We start from the raw sequence: 19,037 nt of genomic DNA, 5'->3' as shown, positions 1-19,037 counted from the left end.
CGAAACGATCGCTGAGCCTGCGTTTGGTTTCGCCGATGTAAAGAAGTTGACATCTAGAGCAGCGGATACAATAGATGAGATGGAGGAAGTGCAGGTGAAACTGTGTCTCACCTGGAAAGACTGCTTGGGTCCTTGGATGGAGTTGAGGGGGGAGGTAAAGGGACAAGTGTTGCACCTCGTGCGGTTGCAGGGGAAAGTGCCCGGGGATGGGGTGGTTTGGGTAGGAAGGGACGAGTGGACAAGGAAGTTACGAAGGGACGCTGTAAGGGGTGGGGATGGGAAGATGTGGCCAGTAGTGGGGTCCCGTTGGAGGTGACGGAAATGTTGGAGGATGATTTGTTGGATACGCTGGTTGATGGGGTGGAAGGTGAGAACGAGGGGGATTCTGTCCTTGTTACGAATAGGGGGAGGGGGAGCAAGAGCAGAGCTGCGGGATATAGAAGAGGTCCTAGTGAGAGCCTCATCTATAATGGAAGAGGGGAAGCCCCGTTGTACTAAACCAGGGATCTCAAAGTGAATTCTATGAATTGGTAAGGAATCAAACGAGAATCAGCGAGCTCCTGGCTCAACAAAATCTCTCTTCCACCTTACCCCCAATGGAAATTCCTAAATATGACGGTGATCTTTTACAATATGAAACTTTCATAGTAGTGTTTGAAGAAGGAGTGGAAATCAAAAGTACAAGTCGCAGAGATCGCTTACGATATCTGGAGCAATACACAAGTGGATATTCGAACCAGCTTGTTAAAAGTTGTCAACATTTGCCTGCGGATGAGGGCTATCAAACGGCAAGAGAGTTGCTTAAATAGCATTTTGGTAACAAACAGAAGATTGCTAACGCATACATGAAAAAGGCCTTTGCTTGGTCAGTTATCAAGGCGGAAGATGTGAAGGCTTTGCATGAGTTTGCGATATAGACAATGGACAATAGACAATAGGTGCAGGAGTAGGCCATTCAGCCCTTCGAGCCAGCACCGCCATTCAATGCGATCATGGCTGATCACTCTCAATCAGTACCCCGTTCCTGCCTTCTCCCCATACCCCCTCACTCCGCTATCCTTAAGAGCTCTATCCAGCTCTCTCTTGAAAGCATCCAACGAACTGGCCTCCACTGCCTTCTGAGCCAGAGAATTCCACACCTTCACCACTCTGACTGAAAAAGTTCTTCCTCATCTCCATTCTAAATGGCCTACCCCTTATTCTTAAACTGTGGCCCCTTGTTCTGGACTCCCCCAACATTGGGAACATGTTTCCTGCCTCTAATGTGTCCAATCCCCTAATTATCTTATATGTTTCAATAAGATCCCCCCTCATCCTTCTAAATTCCAGTGTATACAAGCCCAATCGCTCCAGCCTTTCTTAGGGGTTGTTGTAATTCGATTAGAAATAGCATTCACATGAAAAAAATGAATGTTGTTAGTAATATGAAGGCTATCATTCTAAAACTGCCCTATAGGCTTAGAGAAAAGTGGAGAGATAAAGCAGGCCTGATACAGGAGGTTGACGATAGAGAGCCATGCTTCCTGACCTGAATTTCATGGAAAGAGAAGTACGGTTAATGTCAAACCTACGCCATGGGAATATTCAAGATCTTAAACCAGCGACCGTCAAAGGCTCTACCTTTACTAAAACAAAGGGGAGATCAGGACCTAAGAAAAGCAGTTTTGCCCGTCGAAACAAAGGACGGAATGAAAAGAGATGTATCTACCATTAAGCCTCAAGGGTTTTGTTTTTCATGTAATGAAGTTGGTCATACTATAAGATGGTGTCGAAAATTCAAGAAGAAGGAATATAAAGAAAAAAATGACTTCTTGAAGGAGAAAGGAATCTGTTATGGATGTCTGAAGAAAGGACACATGGTTAAAGACTGCAGGAATTGGATAACTTGTAATATATGCAAACAAGATGATCCTGAATTGCTTCACATTGAACAGAGGAATACGGACGAGAAGCCGGAGCAAATGGAACAAAAGGAGAAGCCAGCTACGAGTGATGTTGTTGCCTCACCTCAGATAAATGCGCATATTGGGGCCGGGGTAGAAACCTGTATTTTCTCCATCTTACCAGTACAGGTAAGGAGCAGTGAGGGGAATACAGTGTTGCAAACATACGGATTTTTGGACAGTGGAAGTTCAGCTACCTTATGCACAGAAAGCTTGATGAGAAGGCTGGACGTTACAGGAGAAAAGATTAAGCTTCTCTTGAACACCATGAATGGTCAGAAATGCTTAGTTATCATATCACAAGTATGGAAATATCTAGTCTGGAGGAAGACCATTTTTATACAAATACCTGATGTGTTTACACGCGAGACTATGCCCATCTCTCATCCAAATATACCTAAGCAAGAAGACTTGGGAAAAATGGCTTTACTTGAAGGATGTCAAGATACCTAAAATAAATTCTGATATTGACCTACTTAATGGAACGAATACTTTGAAGGCATTAGAACCTAGAAAAGTTGTCACCAGTCAAGGAGATGAACCGTTTGCTGTGAGAACCATACTCGGTTGGGTTATCTATGGCTCCTTGAGAAGGAACAACAAAGGCAAGAAAAAGAATAACTATACTGCTGCTGCCATCAATCAAATATCTATTGTAAATCTAGAGGAGTTGTTGACCAAGCAATATAATCACGACTTCAGTGAAAGAACCAGCAAGGAATCAGAAGAAATGTCCAGAGAAGAAGTAAAAATTTTGGAAATTATGAATCACTCAGTAAAGATGATAGAAGGACACTATTGCCTAGACTTACCTTTCAAACAAGAAAGTGTTAGTCTGCCGAATAACCGTTGCATTGCAGAACGCATTCAGAATCAGAAATGCAAATTTGGCAAGAATACGAAATTTCATGATGAATGTACATCTTTCCTCACAGAGATGATTGATAATGGTTATGCCAAAAGGGTGCCAGAAGACCAGCTGAATGGAAGTGATGGAGAGCTTTGGTATATCCCACACCATGGGGTGTATCATTCAAAGAAAGGAACATTAAGAGTGGTCTTCGACTGTGCTGCGGTTTTCAAGGGTAAATCACTTAACTGTCAACTGCTGCAGGGTCCAGACCTAACGAACTCACTCATCGGAGGTCTCATCAGATTCAGACAAGAGCCGGTAGTTTTGATGGTGGATATCAAGGCAATGTTTCATCAGGTCAAGGTATCGGAAAAGTATGTCGACTACTTGCGATTCCTATGGTGGCTGGATGGTGATGCACAACAAGATCTCGTTGAATACCGGATGAAGACACATCTCTTTGGAGCAGTGTCATCACCAAGTTGTGCAAACTTCGCATTGAGGAAAACCGCAGAGGACAATAAAGCTCACTTTCCAGAAGAAGTGACAAACACAGTAAAGAGCAATTTCTATGTGGACGATTGTTTAAAATCCATGTCAACGGAACAGGAAGCAATTCAAATGGTATAACATTTGACTTCCCTCTGCAACGAGGGAGGATTCATGCTATCAAAATGGATTAGCAACAGCCATGCTGTATTGGAAACCATTCCACTAGATAACAGAGCCAAGGAGACCCGGGAGTTGGATTTGGATAAAGACAATCTGCCCATAGAGAGAGCACTAGATTGCACTGGTGCGTTGAAACAGATGTGTTCAAGTTCAGAATTTCGATTCAGGATTGACCATGTTCAAGACGGGGCATCCTGTCCGTGATTGGTTCTGTTTACGACCCTTTGGGATTTCTTGCACCATTTACACTACCAGCCAAGTTAATTTTGCAGGATCTCTGTAAGAAGAAATTTGGATGGGATGAGAGTATAACGCAAATCTTCTCTCAGCGTTGGCAATAGTGGTTACAAAAACTCGACAAGATCTCGGAGTTCCGAGTGGGCCGGTGTATGAAGCCTACAAACTTTGGTCGAATCAAATATGCACAGCTGCATCACTTTTCTGACGCAAGTGAAAGTGGTTACGGTACTGTTTCATATCTAAGACTGGAAAATGATAACAATGAAGTACATGTTGCATTCTTAATGGGAAAGGCTAGAGTGGCACCATTGAAGCAAGTGACGGTTCCCAGAATGGAGCTTGCAGCTGCAGTCTTAGCTGTCACAATTGACATATCATATCATATCATATATATACAGCCGGAAACAGGCCTTTTCGGCCCTCCAAGTCCGTGCCGCCCAGCGATCCCCGTACATTAACACTATCCTACACCCCACTAGCAACATTTTTTACATTTACCCAGCCAATTAACCTACATACCTGTATGTCTTTGGACATATTGCTGCAAAAGGAATTGCAGCTTAAGCTGGAGGAATCTACCTTCTGGACCGATAGTATGACGGTGCTTAAGTACATCAACAATGAAAAAAAACGCTTCCTAACATTTGTAGCAAACAGGATCTCTTTTGTAAGGGATGCTACTAATGTATCACAGTGGAAATATGTTCATACCAAGGAAAATCCTGCGGATGAAGCCTCTAGAGGATTAACAGCAGACCGCTTCTTAAGCAGTAAGAGATGGATCAATGGGCCAGAGTTTCTCTGTAAACCAGACTGAGAATGGCCAAAGTTTAACCTGGAAACTGAAATCTCTGCTAATGGTCCGGAGATCAAGCAAGACATCTCAGTGAAGGCCATTATCAAGGATCTATTGGATTCAACAAACTATTTAATTACCCATTTCTCATCATGGAATAAGTTGAAGATTGTGGTAGCTTGGTTTCTTAAATTAAAAACAATGCTTTTGCAGTAGACTCGTAAGAGAAAGGAAACTCGGGCTGCTGTGAGTAGCTTTGAAACGGATCCTGGCAAGCTAAAAGTAAAGGTTGACAGAGAGATGCAAGTTTTTAAGGCATCTGGTTTATGTCTGGATAATCTTTTTAAGGCAGAAAATGCAGTTATCTCTTTCTGTCAAAGACAAGAATACAGGGGACGTACAACGAGATCTGGGTGTCCTAGTGCATCAGTCACTGAAAGGAAGCATGCAGGTACAGCAGGCAGTGAAGAAAGCCAATGGAATGTTGGCCTTCATAACAAGAGGAGTTGAGTATAGGAGCAAAGAGGTCCTTCTGCAGTTGTACAGGGCCCTAGTGAGACCGCACCTGGAGTACTGTGTGCAGTTTTGGTCTCCAAATTTAAGGAAGGATATTCTTGCTATTGAGTGCGTGCAGCGTAGGTTTACTAGATTAATTCCCGGAATGGCGGGACTGTCATACGTTGAAAGACTGGAGCGACTAGGCTTGTATACACTGGAATTTAGAAGGATGAGAGGAGATCTTATCGAAACGTATAAGATTATTAAGGGGTTGGACACGTTAGAGGCAGGAAACATGTTCCCAATGTTGGGGGAGTCCAAAACAAGGGGCCACAGTTTAAGAATAAGGGGTAGGCCATTTAGAACTGAGATGAGGAAAAACTTTTTCAGTCAGAGAGTTGTGAATCTGTGGAATTCTCTGCCTCAGAAGGCAGTGGAGGCCAATTCTCTGAATGCATTCAAGAGAGATCTAGATAGAGCTCTTAAGGATAGCGGAGTCAGGTGGTATAGGGAGAAGGCAGGAACGGGGTACTGATTGAGAATGATCAGCCATGATCACATTGAATGGCGGTGCTGGCTCGAAGGGCCGAATGGCCTCCTCCTGCACCTATTGTCTATAAGGAAGAGCTATCAACATTACAAGCTGGTGAACATGGTGTTAAAAGAAGTAGTCATTTATACAGGCTTGATCCGATACTGGATAAAGGACTTCTGAGAGTAGGTGGTCGCCTAAATAAACTAGCGATGCCTGAAGAGACTAAGCATCCTATTATTCTCTCGAAGGACTTTCATATTTCAACACTGCTGTTACGACTTAATAATGAACATGGAGGAAGAAATCACATGTTGTCGAAACTTCGTAAAAAATATTGGATTGTCAAAGGTAACTCCGCTGCAAGAAAGGTTATAAAGAATTACATTGCGTGCAAACGTCAGCGAGGAAGCGTTGGAGAACAGAAAATGGCAGACTTGCCTCTGGAAAGGATTCAACCTGATAATCCTCCATTTACAGAGGTAGGAGTTGATTATTTCGGTCCTATCGAGGTCAAAAGAGGACGATGTCTGGTAAAAAGGTATGGTGTAATCTTCACTTGCATGGCAAGCAGTGCGGTACATCTTGAAGTTGTATCTACACTTGACACAGACTCCTGTATTCATGCATTACGAAGAGTTATTTGTCGACGAGGTCAAGTTTTATCATTAAGATCAGATAATGGTACGAATTTTGTTGGAGCGGAAAGAGAGTTGAGAGAAGCACTGAAAGGCTTGAATCAGAACAAGATTCAGAATGATATGCTTCAGCAAGGGATACGATGGAACTTTAATCCCCCAGCGGGATCCCATCACGACGGTGTTTGGGAACGATTGATCCATATGGTTTGAAATGTGCTGCGCTCTGTTCTTAAACAATAAGTTCTGGATGATGAAGGATTGCAAACTTTGTTTTGTGAAATTGAAGCAATTTTGAATGACCGACCCATTACCAAGAGTTCTGATGATCTGAGTGACCTGGAAGCACTTACACCAAATCATATTCTTCTGTTGAAAACAAAGCCAATGTTACCACCTGGGCTCTTTGTGAAGGAAGATTTGTATATTGGACGCAGATGGAGACAGGTACAATATATGGCAGACCTTTTTTGGAAACCGTGATGGTTGAGAGTAAGAAGAAATTTTATTCCAGGTGATATCGTCTTGGTGGTTGATTCTATTGCACCGAGGTTCTTGGTCGATGGGCAGGATACTGGAGATCATGCCAGACGTTAAAGGTTTTGTGCGTACTGAACGACTTTAGACTAAGGACAACATCTTGGTAAGACCGATAACCAAGATATGTCTGCTTCAAGAAGGTGAAGGAGAAGATTGAAGAATCGCTAAAGAAGTTTGAATGCCAACATATAATGCATATTACTTTTGTTTTTGATATATATTAAGCTTTTATAGCTCCTTTTAATATCTATTGGTAATTGCTTCGTTATATACGCAGAACAATTAGGGGCCGGTGTGTAGGAACCATTTACGCTTAATTTAGTTACTGTTATTGTATTATGGCTATGTTTAATATTTCTAGTTTCTGTCTTTTTTGCATGCTTGTGGGTGTGATTTGATACGTAATGGGGAGTGTCCATATCTGGGAAGGCTTGCCTAGCCACGGAGATTGTGGGTCAGTTTAGTCTCGGAGGATGGAGAATACAGTTTTTTACCACACTCGCGCCAGCCACACTCGCGCCAGCCACACTCGCGCCAGCTACACTCACAAGGACCACACGATAACGACTACACGATTTTTACTGTATTGTTTGAAGAAGAAACAGTTGATAAGAACGAAAAGTTATGAATTACTCTTTTGATTTGTGCTACTTTAATAAAGACCAATTAATCAAGAAACAGCATTTGGAAGATTTGTTTTTGTTATCTCAGAGTGCGGTGTGTGCGCAAGCTATATCTCCACCACATCCCCGAGCAGTAATGGCTATCGAAGTTGGACTTTGAGAAGGTATAGAAACTGCCATTATACCATTCATTGTATGTAGGAAAGAACTGCAGATGCTTGTTTAGACCTAAGATAGACACAAAATGCTGGAGTAACTTGAGGGACAGGCAGCATTTCTAGTATTGTATATTGAATACATTCATCGTATACCTAGTATAAGAACTTTGGATACATTGTCACATAACCAATTAGGATGGTTTCCTTATTAACACACATTTCATCGTGAATAATTTCAGGTCCCACTCAGTTGAAACTAATTTGCACATATGCCAGATATACCTCCACTCTTAAAAGGCAGGAACCTGAATTAAGGCAACATTATGCGTCATTTTACACCTTGGGGAACAAGAAACAGGGGGTAAGAATGAAGGCAGCGCTGGAAGTGGACACCCTGATTCATTGATTCAAATCTTGAGACCTTGGTGGAAGATGTAGACATCTTCCCTAGACAAGCTAGGGAAGTACCAAAAGGATGAAATGGAATATCAGTGGGAAGAGGTGATCAGATAGATAACAACCCAATGACAAATGACCGAATACCAGTGTCAGAAGAAGTTTAATGGCTTCATCAAATCAAAGTAAAGGAAACTGCAAAACACCACATTTACCAATAACTTTACTTAGATGCTTACCAATACTCTAATATTCACTTGCACATCTCATATCAGATACTTCAGCTATTCAACTATGCAAAGCATATCACACACACATATGGCAACACACTCACTATCGCTCATCTCCCTCTTTTGCAGGTGATGCACACAAGTGCAGAATGCAGTATCCAACAGGTGTGTACCCTGACATGCCCACCTTACTGTTACTTTTCAGTGTACCATTTGCATAATTATTGGATAATTTAAATTCAATTTACAATAAATCAGAAATATCAATAAATTATCTTAAGTTAGAGGGACTTACTTGATGGTCATCTTTCATTGTTGTATTCGTACAACCGGCATAGCATCCAGAAAAATACTGGACGTGATCTACACCACAGATTGGATCAAATAAATGACGGTTACACTGACAATGAGCATTACAGATTGCATCAAGTTTAATCTCTCCTGTCGTTATGTTGCTATGAGATAATACACAGAGAAAAAAAAGGGTCAGATTATGCCCCTGTGAACACAAGCAAGAGATTAACGTCAAAGCAGTTACATTCCATCATTGAAAACGCTGGAGTAACTCAGCAGGACAGGCAGCATCTCAAGAGAAAATGGATAAATGGACCCAAATGGACCATTTTCAGGACCAAAAATATTACCGATTCATTTTCCCCATAGATACTGCCTGACCCGCTGAGTTACTCCAGCATTTTGTGCCTATATTTTGGTATAAACCAGCATCTGCAGTTTCTTTTTTAGTATATTATATGTAAATATTACATTTTTTGGTGAGTCATCATGTTATTTATTGATTTTGCAGCTGCTTAAAGTGTATCTTCCAAAATAAGCAAACAACTATGATATGCGTTAAAGCATATTGCTAAATGATTATGATCATCTGTCCCATAATGTGTCAATACCCTTGAAATTGAACCTTGATGACAGGTGAGGATATATCCTTTCCTGAACACATATCTCGAAACCTATTGAAACAAAAATTCTACTACACGGACTTGGGTATTAGAAATCAGTAAATATATGCATTTGGACAGAATATGAAGGACGATTTTCCTGCCAGGATAGTGTGAATTAATTTTAACGCTGATCATATCCACAGGTACTGTTACAAAAGACTTCTTTCACTGTTCATGGTATCATATCCTTTCTGATATTATATAACAAGATAGATAATTTCCATCCCAATGCTCGTCTTTACTTTTTACCAGATGAATATTAGCTGATAATGTAATACTTATATTTATACTTTTTTTTCATTTCAGCTGCATTTTTAAACATCATTGTCCCCTTGTTTTTTTCCCCCTTCATTCAGCATATTTTGGTTAATCTATTCTTCTATTTTTCTTAATGCAGTTGTTCCTCTTCCAGCCCATTAAACATAATCTATTCTTCACCTATTTATCTGAGCATTATCACTGATAAACCCTTTCTCAGCATGAGCAATGATTCTGTTTGCCAAAGGATTTTCTCCAACCTACTGCAAGATTGAAGGCGAATGAGACTGCTGATGGTTGAATCCAGATGTTTTAAATATGTTCAAGCAGCATCTGCGGAACTAAACAGTTTATATTGACATTTAAGGTTGAGACCCTTCATCTGGACTGAGAGGAAAAGAATGGCCAGCATGTAGCAGTACAAGGGAGGGATGGGACAGAGGCTCATAGATATTAGGTGGAACCAGATTGGGATGGGGTAATGGGCTAGTGCAACCAGGTGGGAGAGGGGAAAGGAGGTAGGAATGGTTTAGTTGAACAAAGGAAGGAGAAAACTAGGTGAACAGGTGAGTGTGTGTGAGAGAAGAACACCAGGGGCTGTGGGTTGCCTGAAGTTAAAAATTCTAAGTTTATGCTATTGGGTTATAAACTATACAAGCAGAACATGAAATGTTGGTTTTTGAATTTGCACTTGGATTCACTTTGAACAAAATCATCAAAGACATAATTTTTAATTATTCACCCTGTTTCAGTTATCACTCTTTAATCAGTTTTTTTTTGTAATTTGAGTATAATGCTTAATCCCTATTTATGTAGGCTATAACTTTGACCAACTCGTTAAATTATTTAAACCAAGTGATGAAACTATTGAATAATCTTTTATATCAAAATAAATTCCCACCTTGTGAAAATCAAGAACATACCACTTAACTATTCAGGATAACTATTATAAAGTGAATCTAATTAAATATTTACTTACGAATAATAGTTCTGGTTGACTCCGGCAAATGGAATATTTGTACAATAACTAAAAATGAAAACAGATGCGAAGAGCAGTGATGTGCCAGTTGTGGCCAGAGCCATCTTAATCATACTTTTACAAAGGAATCTCAGCTTGGATATAATGACCCCACTGGAAATTTGACCAATAACTGCTCCAGGAATAAGTGTTGCTCCTGCAAAGTAAAGTTAAAAATCAATTGCATTTGTGTTATATCATTGACCATTGTTTTGTATTTTTCTGGAATAATGATAATTAGCTGCCAAAATAAAAGTTCTCTAAGCTTTAATTTTATTTATTTTCAAAATTTGGGCAAAAGAGTGGTGAAGGTGTGGAATTCTCTGCCTCAGAAGGCAGTAGAGGCCAGTTCGTTGGATGCTTTCAAGAGAGAGCTGGATAGAGCTCTTAAGGATAGCGGAGTGAGGGGGTATGGGGAGAAGGCAGGAACGGGGTACTGATGGAGAGTGATCAGCCATGATCGCATTGAATGGCGGTGCTGGCTCGAAGGGCTGAATGGCCTACTCCTGCACCTATTGTCTATTGTCTATTGTCTATCTAAATCATTAATAAAAATGATAAACAACGATTGTTCAGTATCAATCACTGGGAAACATTGCTTCCTATCTTTTGTCAATTTGAATAACTCCATTTCACTCTCTCTAGTTTATTTTGCTATCCATTTAGCTATTTGACTCCTAAGTTTCCATATTCTGATCATAGTCACGACTGTACCTTTTAAAAGCCTTTTGAAAATCCAAATGCAACGTTATATAAATTAAGATGCCCCTTTCACAAGGCTGATAGAGCAAATTGGCCAACAATGTGTGACTAGGAATGTCCCTTTTAATCAATCATAGCATACCTATTCACCATAATCTTAGCTGTCAAGAAAATTATTTAAACTACTTACCTCCAACAATTGCTGCTAGGCTAGCAGTTTGGCTAAACTGATTTTCAATGTATTTTGGCAAAAATGTCACAAAGCCTGTGATCACGAGACCTTCAGTGCAGCTTGCTATAACTAAGCACATGAAAACCGAATTCTTCAACATTTTCTATGAGGAAAAAATAGGGTGAACAATTAGTGAACACAAGCCTCTGATGGTTCTATAAGCCAGTTTGACTCTCTTTATAGAAAGTGAACCATAAAGATCAAAAAGGTGTTGACCTAAAAAAACATTTACAATTTAATATGAATATTGAAACAGTTCTGTGCAGTCACTCCGGCCAAAATATATTGGAGCATAAGGTTCATGTTTTTAACACACAATAGACAGTGTAAGAGCACAGACAATTCTTCCTAATAAGGGGACCGATGCTCACAACTATACCTTGTTGGTAAATTTTGTGTGACTAACACATCAGGACATCTTTAAAAACTCTTATAGAACCTTCTCCTCAGTCAAGCAATTACTAAACGTGGTCTGCAAGGAGCAGGAAAGGAGAGAACGTGTGTCACCATGCCCACCACCACTTTTTTGGAATGGAAATCCTGTTGAATGAAATCCAAGCTGGGAGGGAGCTGCTACACACCAAGGGAGCCAGGAGGCATTTACGGGCAACAGTTTGTGTTCTCTACGACTCTATACCTGCGAATTTAGCAACAAAACAGGGGCAGTGCATCATCATTGCAACATCATTGTGGCAAGTGGCTGTCTCGTATCATCTGAACAATGTCACGGCCACCATGAACAGAAAACATTTCATTCATATTCTCACACTTACTGAATTCAATTAAGCTGACATGATGTGCTAGCATTGCTGTCAGTTGGGAGTGTGGCCCAAGGAAATGTGGAATAATGAAGTAACAAGTACTTTGACTACCCAACGTAGGTCAAGTTGAGAGTTTTAACACTTCAAACTGCAGCTCAGTGACAAATAAATATGCAGAGACATTCAGAGAAGGAAATTAAAAAGGTTTGGGCACGCACATACATACCCATGTTCTGTTCGAACCTCAACTGAGATTGCTTACTCACCTCAGTATATCCAATTTAACCCTGTTTGTATTCTTCAGTACTGTGTGTTTAGCAGTGCACCTGCCACCAAAGTGCCACCAGAGTAATTTAACATAAGTATAGCTTTAACTTATGCTTTCGATTTGGCTGCTCAAGTACCCTTCACTCACTTAATATGATCTTGTTTTTCTTGTTTTTAATTGAAGAGTTTGAGTGATATAGCAAGGTTAACTTCTGACCACATCTGCCATATCTGAACTTTTTTGCCCATCTATATTCATTCTATTTACCCACAAATACTCCAGCATTTTGTGATTAAATTCCTCTGATTGAAGGTAGACACAAAATGCTGGAGTAACTCAGCAGGTCAGGCAGCATCTCTGGAGAGAAGGAATGGGTGACGTTTCGGGTCGAGACCCTTCTTTAGACTGATGTTATGGGAGGGGGCGGGACAAAGATAGAATGTAGACGGAGACAGTAAGACTAGTGGGAGAACTGGGAAGGGGAAGGGATGGAGAGAGAAAGCAAGGGCTATCTGAAGTTAGAGAAGCCAATGTTCATACTGCTGGGGTGTAAACTACCCAAACGAAATACGAGGTGCTGTTCCTCCAATTTGCGCTGGGCCTCACTCTGATAATGGAGGAGGCCCAGGTCAGAAAGGTCAGATTGGGAATGGGATGAGGAGTCGAAGTACTCAGCCACCGGGAGATCAGATAGGTTAAGAAGGACCGAGCGGAGGTATTCAGTGAAACGATCGCCGAGCCTGCGCTTGGTCTCGCCGATGTAGAGAAGTTGACACCTGGAATGGTGGATACAGTAGATGAGGTTGTAGTAGGTGCAAGTGAACCTCTGTCTCACCTGGAAAGACTGTTAGGGTCCTTGGATGGAGTCAAGGGGGGAGGTAAATGGACAGGTGTTGCATCTCCTGCGGTTGCAGAGGAAAGTACCTGGGGAGGGGGTGGTTTGGTTAGGAAGGGACGAATTGACCAGGGAGTTTCAGAGGGAACGGTCTCTGTGGAAAGCAGAAAGGGTGGATATGTGAAGATGTGGCCAGTCGTGGGATCCCGTTGGAGGTGACGAAAATGTTGGAGGATTATATGCTGTAACTTTCTATTTGATCCCATTTCTTTAGTGTCAACTTTTATTTGACTTCCCAAAATGTGTCACCTCACACTTGTCAGAATTAAATTTCATTGAAGTAAGATCAAAAGGTATGTGGAAGGGTGATTAACCTTAAGCTCGTCTATTGCCATTCAAGTTAGATGGATTAAAATTACATCTTAACTCTATTTTGCTTTGCCTAATTTACTGAGGGTTTCCACCATTTCCTGTTTGTGTTTCAGAATATAACCAGAGTTGGGCCTTGTAGAAGCACAAACTATAATTCTATTCGTAAAGTTCTATCCTGCCCTCCAACTCTATGACCACATTTTAACCCAGACTCGCTACCACAGCCTCCAAATCCTAGGCGTAGCTATGGGCACTCGCATGGGCCCAGCTATGCCTGCCTCTTTGTAGGGTACGTTGAACAATCCCTGTTCCAGGTGTACACTGGCCCCATCCCCAAACTCTACCTCCGCTACATTGATGACTGCATTGGTGCTACCTCTTGTACCCATGCAGAACACACTGACTTCATAAATTTCACCACTAATTTCCATCTTGCTCTTAAATATACTTGGACCATCTCCGACATCTCCCTACCGTTTCTAGATCTCACCATCTCCATCACAGGAGACAGACTAGTGACCAACATCTACTACAAACCTACTGACTTCCATAGCTATCTTGACTACACTTCTTCCCACCCTGTTTCCTGTGAAAACTCTATCCCCTACTCCTAATTCCTCCGTCTACGCCGCAACTGCGCCCAGGATGAGGTGTTTCACACTAGGGCATCAGAGATGTCCTCATTCTTTAGGAAACAGGGGTTCCCCTCTTCTATTATAGATTAGGCTCTCACTGGGGCCTCCTCTATATCCCGCAGCTCTGCTCTTGCTCCCCCTCTCCCCATTCGTAACAAGGATAGTCCCCCTTGTCAATAGACAATAGGTGCAGGAGTAGGCCATTCGGCCCTTCGAGCCAGCCCCGCCATTCAATGTGATCATGGCTCATCATTCACAATCAGTACTCCGTTCTTGCCCTCTCCTCATACCCCCTGACTATCCCGCTATCATTAAGAGCTCTATCTAACTTTCTCTTGAGAGCATCCAGAGAATTGGCCTCCACTGCCTTCTGAGGCAGAGAATTGCACAGATTTACAACTTTTGGTGAAAGATGCCCTTGTGAAGTCAAAATAATTGCTGTAAAAATGACAAACATTCTGGAGAAATATCCTAGGCGTAAACAATTTTTACAGTAATCTTACCCTCAATACCGTGATGAAATCCTTAAAACTTTCTCCAAATTCTTCCCGTGTTAAAAAAAATGAATCGGTAGTATAGTGGGCCTCAGAAATCTTTTCACGTTGTATTTGTTCTGTGCCTGGAATGAACAAGATACTTAGACAGTGTGATACTAAGAATGTGAAGAATTGTTGTCTATTGTCACGTCTGCAGGTCTTGGATTCTTTTTAAAACATCACCAATTTGCAAATGGAAATTAGACCAGTACAGATGTAGAAACAAGGAACTGCAGATACTGGTTCATCAAGGGAAGAAACGAGTGCTGGAGTAACTCAGTGGGTTAGGCAGCATCCTTGGAGAACACAGATAGGTGACATATCAGGAGTCCAAATAAGGGTGCTGACCTAAAACATCACCTATCCACGTTCTCCAGGGATTCTCTCTAACCTGCTGAGTTACTCCAGCATTTTGTGTTTTTCCTTGTGAACCAGCACCTGCAGTTCCTTGTGTCTAACACTCAAGTGCCCATCTGTGACTCCAGCTTAATCTAAAATTCTCTCTTCATGCTTGCAAAGGCCTTAAGAAGGTTGTCCTTGGACTTCTTATAATACTCTTGATCACCAGTCCTGAAGTCCACAGATATAGTCCTTAGCAGATTACAAATCTTCTGATTCATCAAGGGCTTATGATTGAGGAAGCCTCCAAATATTTTTGTAAGCACACACTTGATCATGTATTTCTTTATGAAGTCAGTAATGACTTTGGCATATTCATTCAAGTCGCCTAATCAATCCTCGAATACGATTCAGCCCATCAATTTGATATAGTCCATTGATTTGAAGTAATCCCCCTCTGCCTCCCCTGACTAGTCCTTCATCATCCTGTTTACTGGGGTCGCACTCTTCAGCCACTGCCTGTGAGCAGGAAGAAGCACAGCCAGATGATTAGATTTTCCAAAATGTAGGCGAGTGGAGCAAGCAGTGGGCATTCCTGATGGTGGCCAAGCAGTGGTTGAGTGTGTTGGTTCCTTTGGTGTTAAAGGTGATGTGTTGATGGTAGTTGTGCAGATACTTTTATAAGCTAGCTCGGTAGAAGCTCCCAGTGATGATGAGAGAAGACTGTAGTGTGATTGATGGAAGCAACACTCAATTCCTCAAGTGTTATTTGACATTTGTCTGAGGTAGGATGTAGACTGCAATTAGATGACAGTGAAGAACTTCCTCAGTAGGTAGAATGGTCGCCACTTAACTATTAAGTGTTCCAGGTCAGGGGAGCATAAAGGGTACATGGCCACCAAGCCCAAACACTATGTAGAGTTTATCATAAAACAGACACCACTGCCTCTTCTTCTTCCTGACGTTGGCATTTAGTCCATATAGTGGATGGAAAAACCCTCGGGCTGGTGCACCGATTTTGGAGAGTTTGGGGTGAGCCATGTCTCAGTTAAACAGAGTGCACAACAGTCCCTCATTTTCCTCTGATACAACTGTGTTGCTCTTAGGTCTTCTACCTTGTCCTCCAATGATAGTACATTGAAGAATTTTGGGGAGGGGAGGGTTGCATGCCCTGATGCTTCAGTCTTACATGAAGGCCTCATTGGCAAGCACTCTTTCTAGAACAATGGAGGCCCTTCCAACACTGCCAGGTGCTGTGCTTTTGTTCCTGGGGATCAAGTCTGTGTAGCATGTCAAATGATCGTAAGATCATTAATGCATTTAAATAGCTTAATGTACCTTCGATTTGTACCAGCATCTGCAGTTATTTTCCTACACAACTTGCCGCTCCACTGCGATTTCTCCTCAAGGTATGTCTACTTTGAAGTTCTTCTCCTCTCTTCGACGAGTTTAGCAACATGCTCTCGCTGCTCTCTCTGTGATTCCTCCTGCCCTCCTACTCTACGACCACGTTTTGACCCAGACTCGCTCTCCCACTGTCTCCCTGTCTCCACCTATATCCTTTCTTTGTCCCGCCCCCCCTGACATCAGTCTGATGAAGGGTCTCGACCCGAAACGTCACCCATTCCTTCTCTCCAGAGATGCTGAGTGTTATGGGAATAGCTCACCCGGTGGTGAAGTACCGGGGATATATTACCCATGAGGCTCTAGCCAGAGGTGATCCTGAATTAAAATGGCTGAACCCAAGACTTGAGTGTAAAGCCTCTGTTAATTAGTTGTGTAGCTGTAATGGAACAGGTTACAGAAAGGAAACACACTAACAAAACATGGTGTCAGATCGGGGCCTGCTTCAGGATCAATCGAAAGGACGACAGCAGACGACATTTGTGAGTAATTACTGCTGAGAGACGACTGTGGGGCCTACATTGTTTCCATTGATAGAGGGGCGGATTTATCAGGAAAATGGAGCAGCTGAAGCCCCCTAGGCAAATGAATTTTGAGGCAAGGGACCTGCCAATGGAGTGGAGACAATGGAGGGAAGAGTTTGAGCTCTATGTTGATTTGAGCATGGAAGGGAAGGAGGACAAGACAATGAGGAAACTGCTAATGTACCTAGTTGGACCGCAAGGGAGAGAGCTCTACCAGACGCTCGAGACACGGACGCCAGAGGGCACCGTACAAGAAGTTACGCTAGCGCAGGCACTCGATGCTTTCGAAAAGCATTGTCAACCCGTGAGGAACGAGACCGTCGACAGGTATAGATTCTTTATGCGGAGCCAAGAGAGAGGGGAGACTTTTGATTCGTTTTTAATAGAACTGAAGCTCTTGGCAGCTCATTGCGGTTTCAGAGAGTTGAAGGATTCACTGATACGTGATAGAATAATATGCGGCATAAGGGATGACATGCTGCGGGAAAGACTTCTCCGAAAAACCTCACTTGACTTAGAAAAGTGTGTGAAGGCATGCCAGGCTTCGGTGCTGGCCAAGGCCAGAATTGATGTCCTGGTAGGGGACCAGCGACAAGATGTCTGTGCAGTGAGACATGAGGGGAAACGATACCAGCCAACCATAGAGTGCAAATACTGTGGATACAAACATGAGAGAAAGGAGAAATGTCCGGCATATGGCAGGGAGTGTTTCAAATGCCATCAGAAAGATCATTTCGCCTCACAATGCACGGAAAAGCAGGGGCAGCAGAAGAAAGAAAAGAAAGGGAAAAAACCTGTGCATGCAGTGGTGGAAGTGGAGAGTTCCAGTGATGAGTATGATGACAGTCAAGAGGTTGATGAAATTCACACAATGGAACTGCAACCAGAAGCAGGAAAAGAAGAAAGTGTGCACAGGGTTGAGGAGACTCAATTCCCAAAGAAAATCTTTGTGACCATGATGCTGAAAGGGAAGGAAGTAAAATTCCAGGTGGACAGTGGAGCCACATGTAACATCATTCCCAAGATGTATGCGAAGGATGTGGATAAAACCAAGCAAGTATTGTCCATGTACAACAATACGACAGTGGTGCCTCTTGGGAAAAGCACGGTGAGACTGGTGAACCCAAAGAATGGAAGGAAATACAAAGTAGAGTTTGTAGTCCTGGAGGAAGACTGCATTCCAATCCTGGGAAGCAGGGCAGCCCAGCAGATGGGGCTCATCTCAGTGTGTACAGAAAACATAATGACACTGAATGGCAGTGAAATCCCTCTGACCAAGGAAAGATTGATAGCGGAGTATGCTGATGTATTTGAAGGGACAGGTACATTTGAGGGCAAGTACCATCTGCTGGTAGCTGACAGCATAACGCCGGTGATCCACCCACCACGAAGAATCCCTGTAGCCTTACGGAGTAAGCTGAAAGAGGAGTTAGGCAGACTGACAGAAGCGGAAATAATTGCCCCAGTAGAGACCCACACACCATGGGTATCCAGCCTTGTGTGTGTAGAAAAGCCCAATGGGAAGTTGAGAGTGTGTTTAGATCCGAGGGATCTGAACAAGGGGCTTAAAAGAAGTCATTACCCAATGACGACGATAGAAGATGTCCTCACCGACCTGAATGATGCCAAGGTCTTTAGCACGTTTGATGCCAAGAATGGGTTTTGGCATGTGGAACTGGATGATGAGAGTTCTCAGCTTACAACATTTAACACACCATATGGTAGATATAGGTGGAGACGCATGCCGTTTGGTCGGTCCACGGCCCCTGAGGAGTTCCAGCGACGACAGAACCAAGTGCTGGAGGGCCTGGAAGGAGTGAGGTCTGTTGCTGACGACATCCTAGTGTTTGGGAAAGGAAAAACGGCAGAGGAAGCAGAAAGAGACCATGACAGGAAGGTTAAAGCTCTGATGGAGAGATGTCGTGACCGTCACCTGAAGCTGAACCTAGAGAAGGCAAAGCTGAAGGTGAAGGAAGTCACTTTCATAGGACATAGAGTCTCTGCTGCAGGACTGAAACCAGATCCAGGGAAGGTAGAAGCCGTGCTACATATGCCTAACCCAAAGGATGTCCAAG

General features: G+C 42.5%; 1 protein-coding gene across 1 annotated transcript in view; it reads right to left on the bottom strand.

Moving 5' to 3' along the window:
• LOC144592093 (solute carrier organic anion transporter family member 4C1-like) overlaps window positions 1-19,037 on the bottom strand; it is a 70,122-nt gene that overhangs the window by 20,482 nt on the left and 30,603 nt on the right. The window contains exons 6-9 of the mRNA XM_078396431.1: window positions 14,663-14,778; window positions 11,247-11,391; window positions 10,316-10,511; window positions 8,415-8,574 (exon numbers count right to left, since the gene is read on the bottom strand). Coding sequence (XP_078252557.1) covers window positions 8,415-8,574; window positions 10,316-10,511; window positions 11,247-11,391; window positions 14,663-14,778 — 617 coding nt within the window. The remainder of the gene's footprint in view (window positions 1-8,414; window positions 8,575-10,315; window positions 10,512-11,246; window positions 11,392-14,662; window positions 14,779-19,037) is intronic.

Source organism: Rhinoraja longicauda, chromosome 3 (genome assembly GCF_053455715.1).
Source record: "Rhinoraja longicauda isolate Sanriku21f chromosome 3, sRhiLon1.1, whole genome shotgun sequence".
In the NCBI taxonomy this organism is placed as follows: domain Eukaryota; kingdom Metazoa; phylum Chordata; class Chondrichthyes; order Rajiformes; family Arhynchobatidae; genus Rhinoraja; species Rhinoraja longicauda.
The sequence above is the reverse complement of the archived record's forward strand: the minus strand, read 5'-3'. Positions and strand labels throughout refer to the sequence as shown.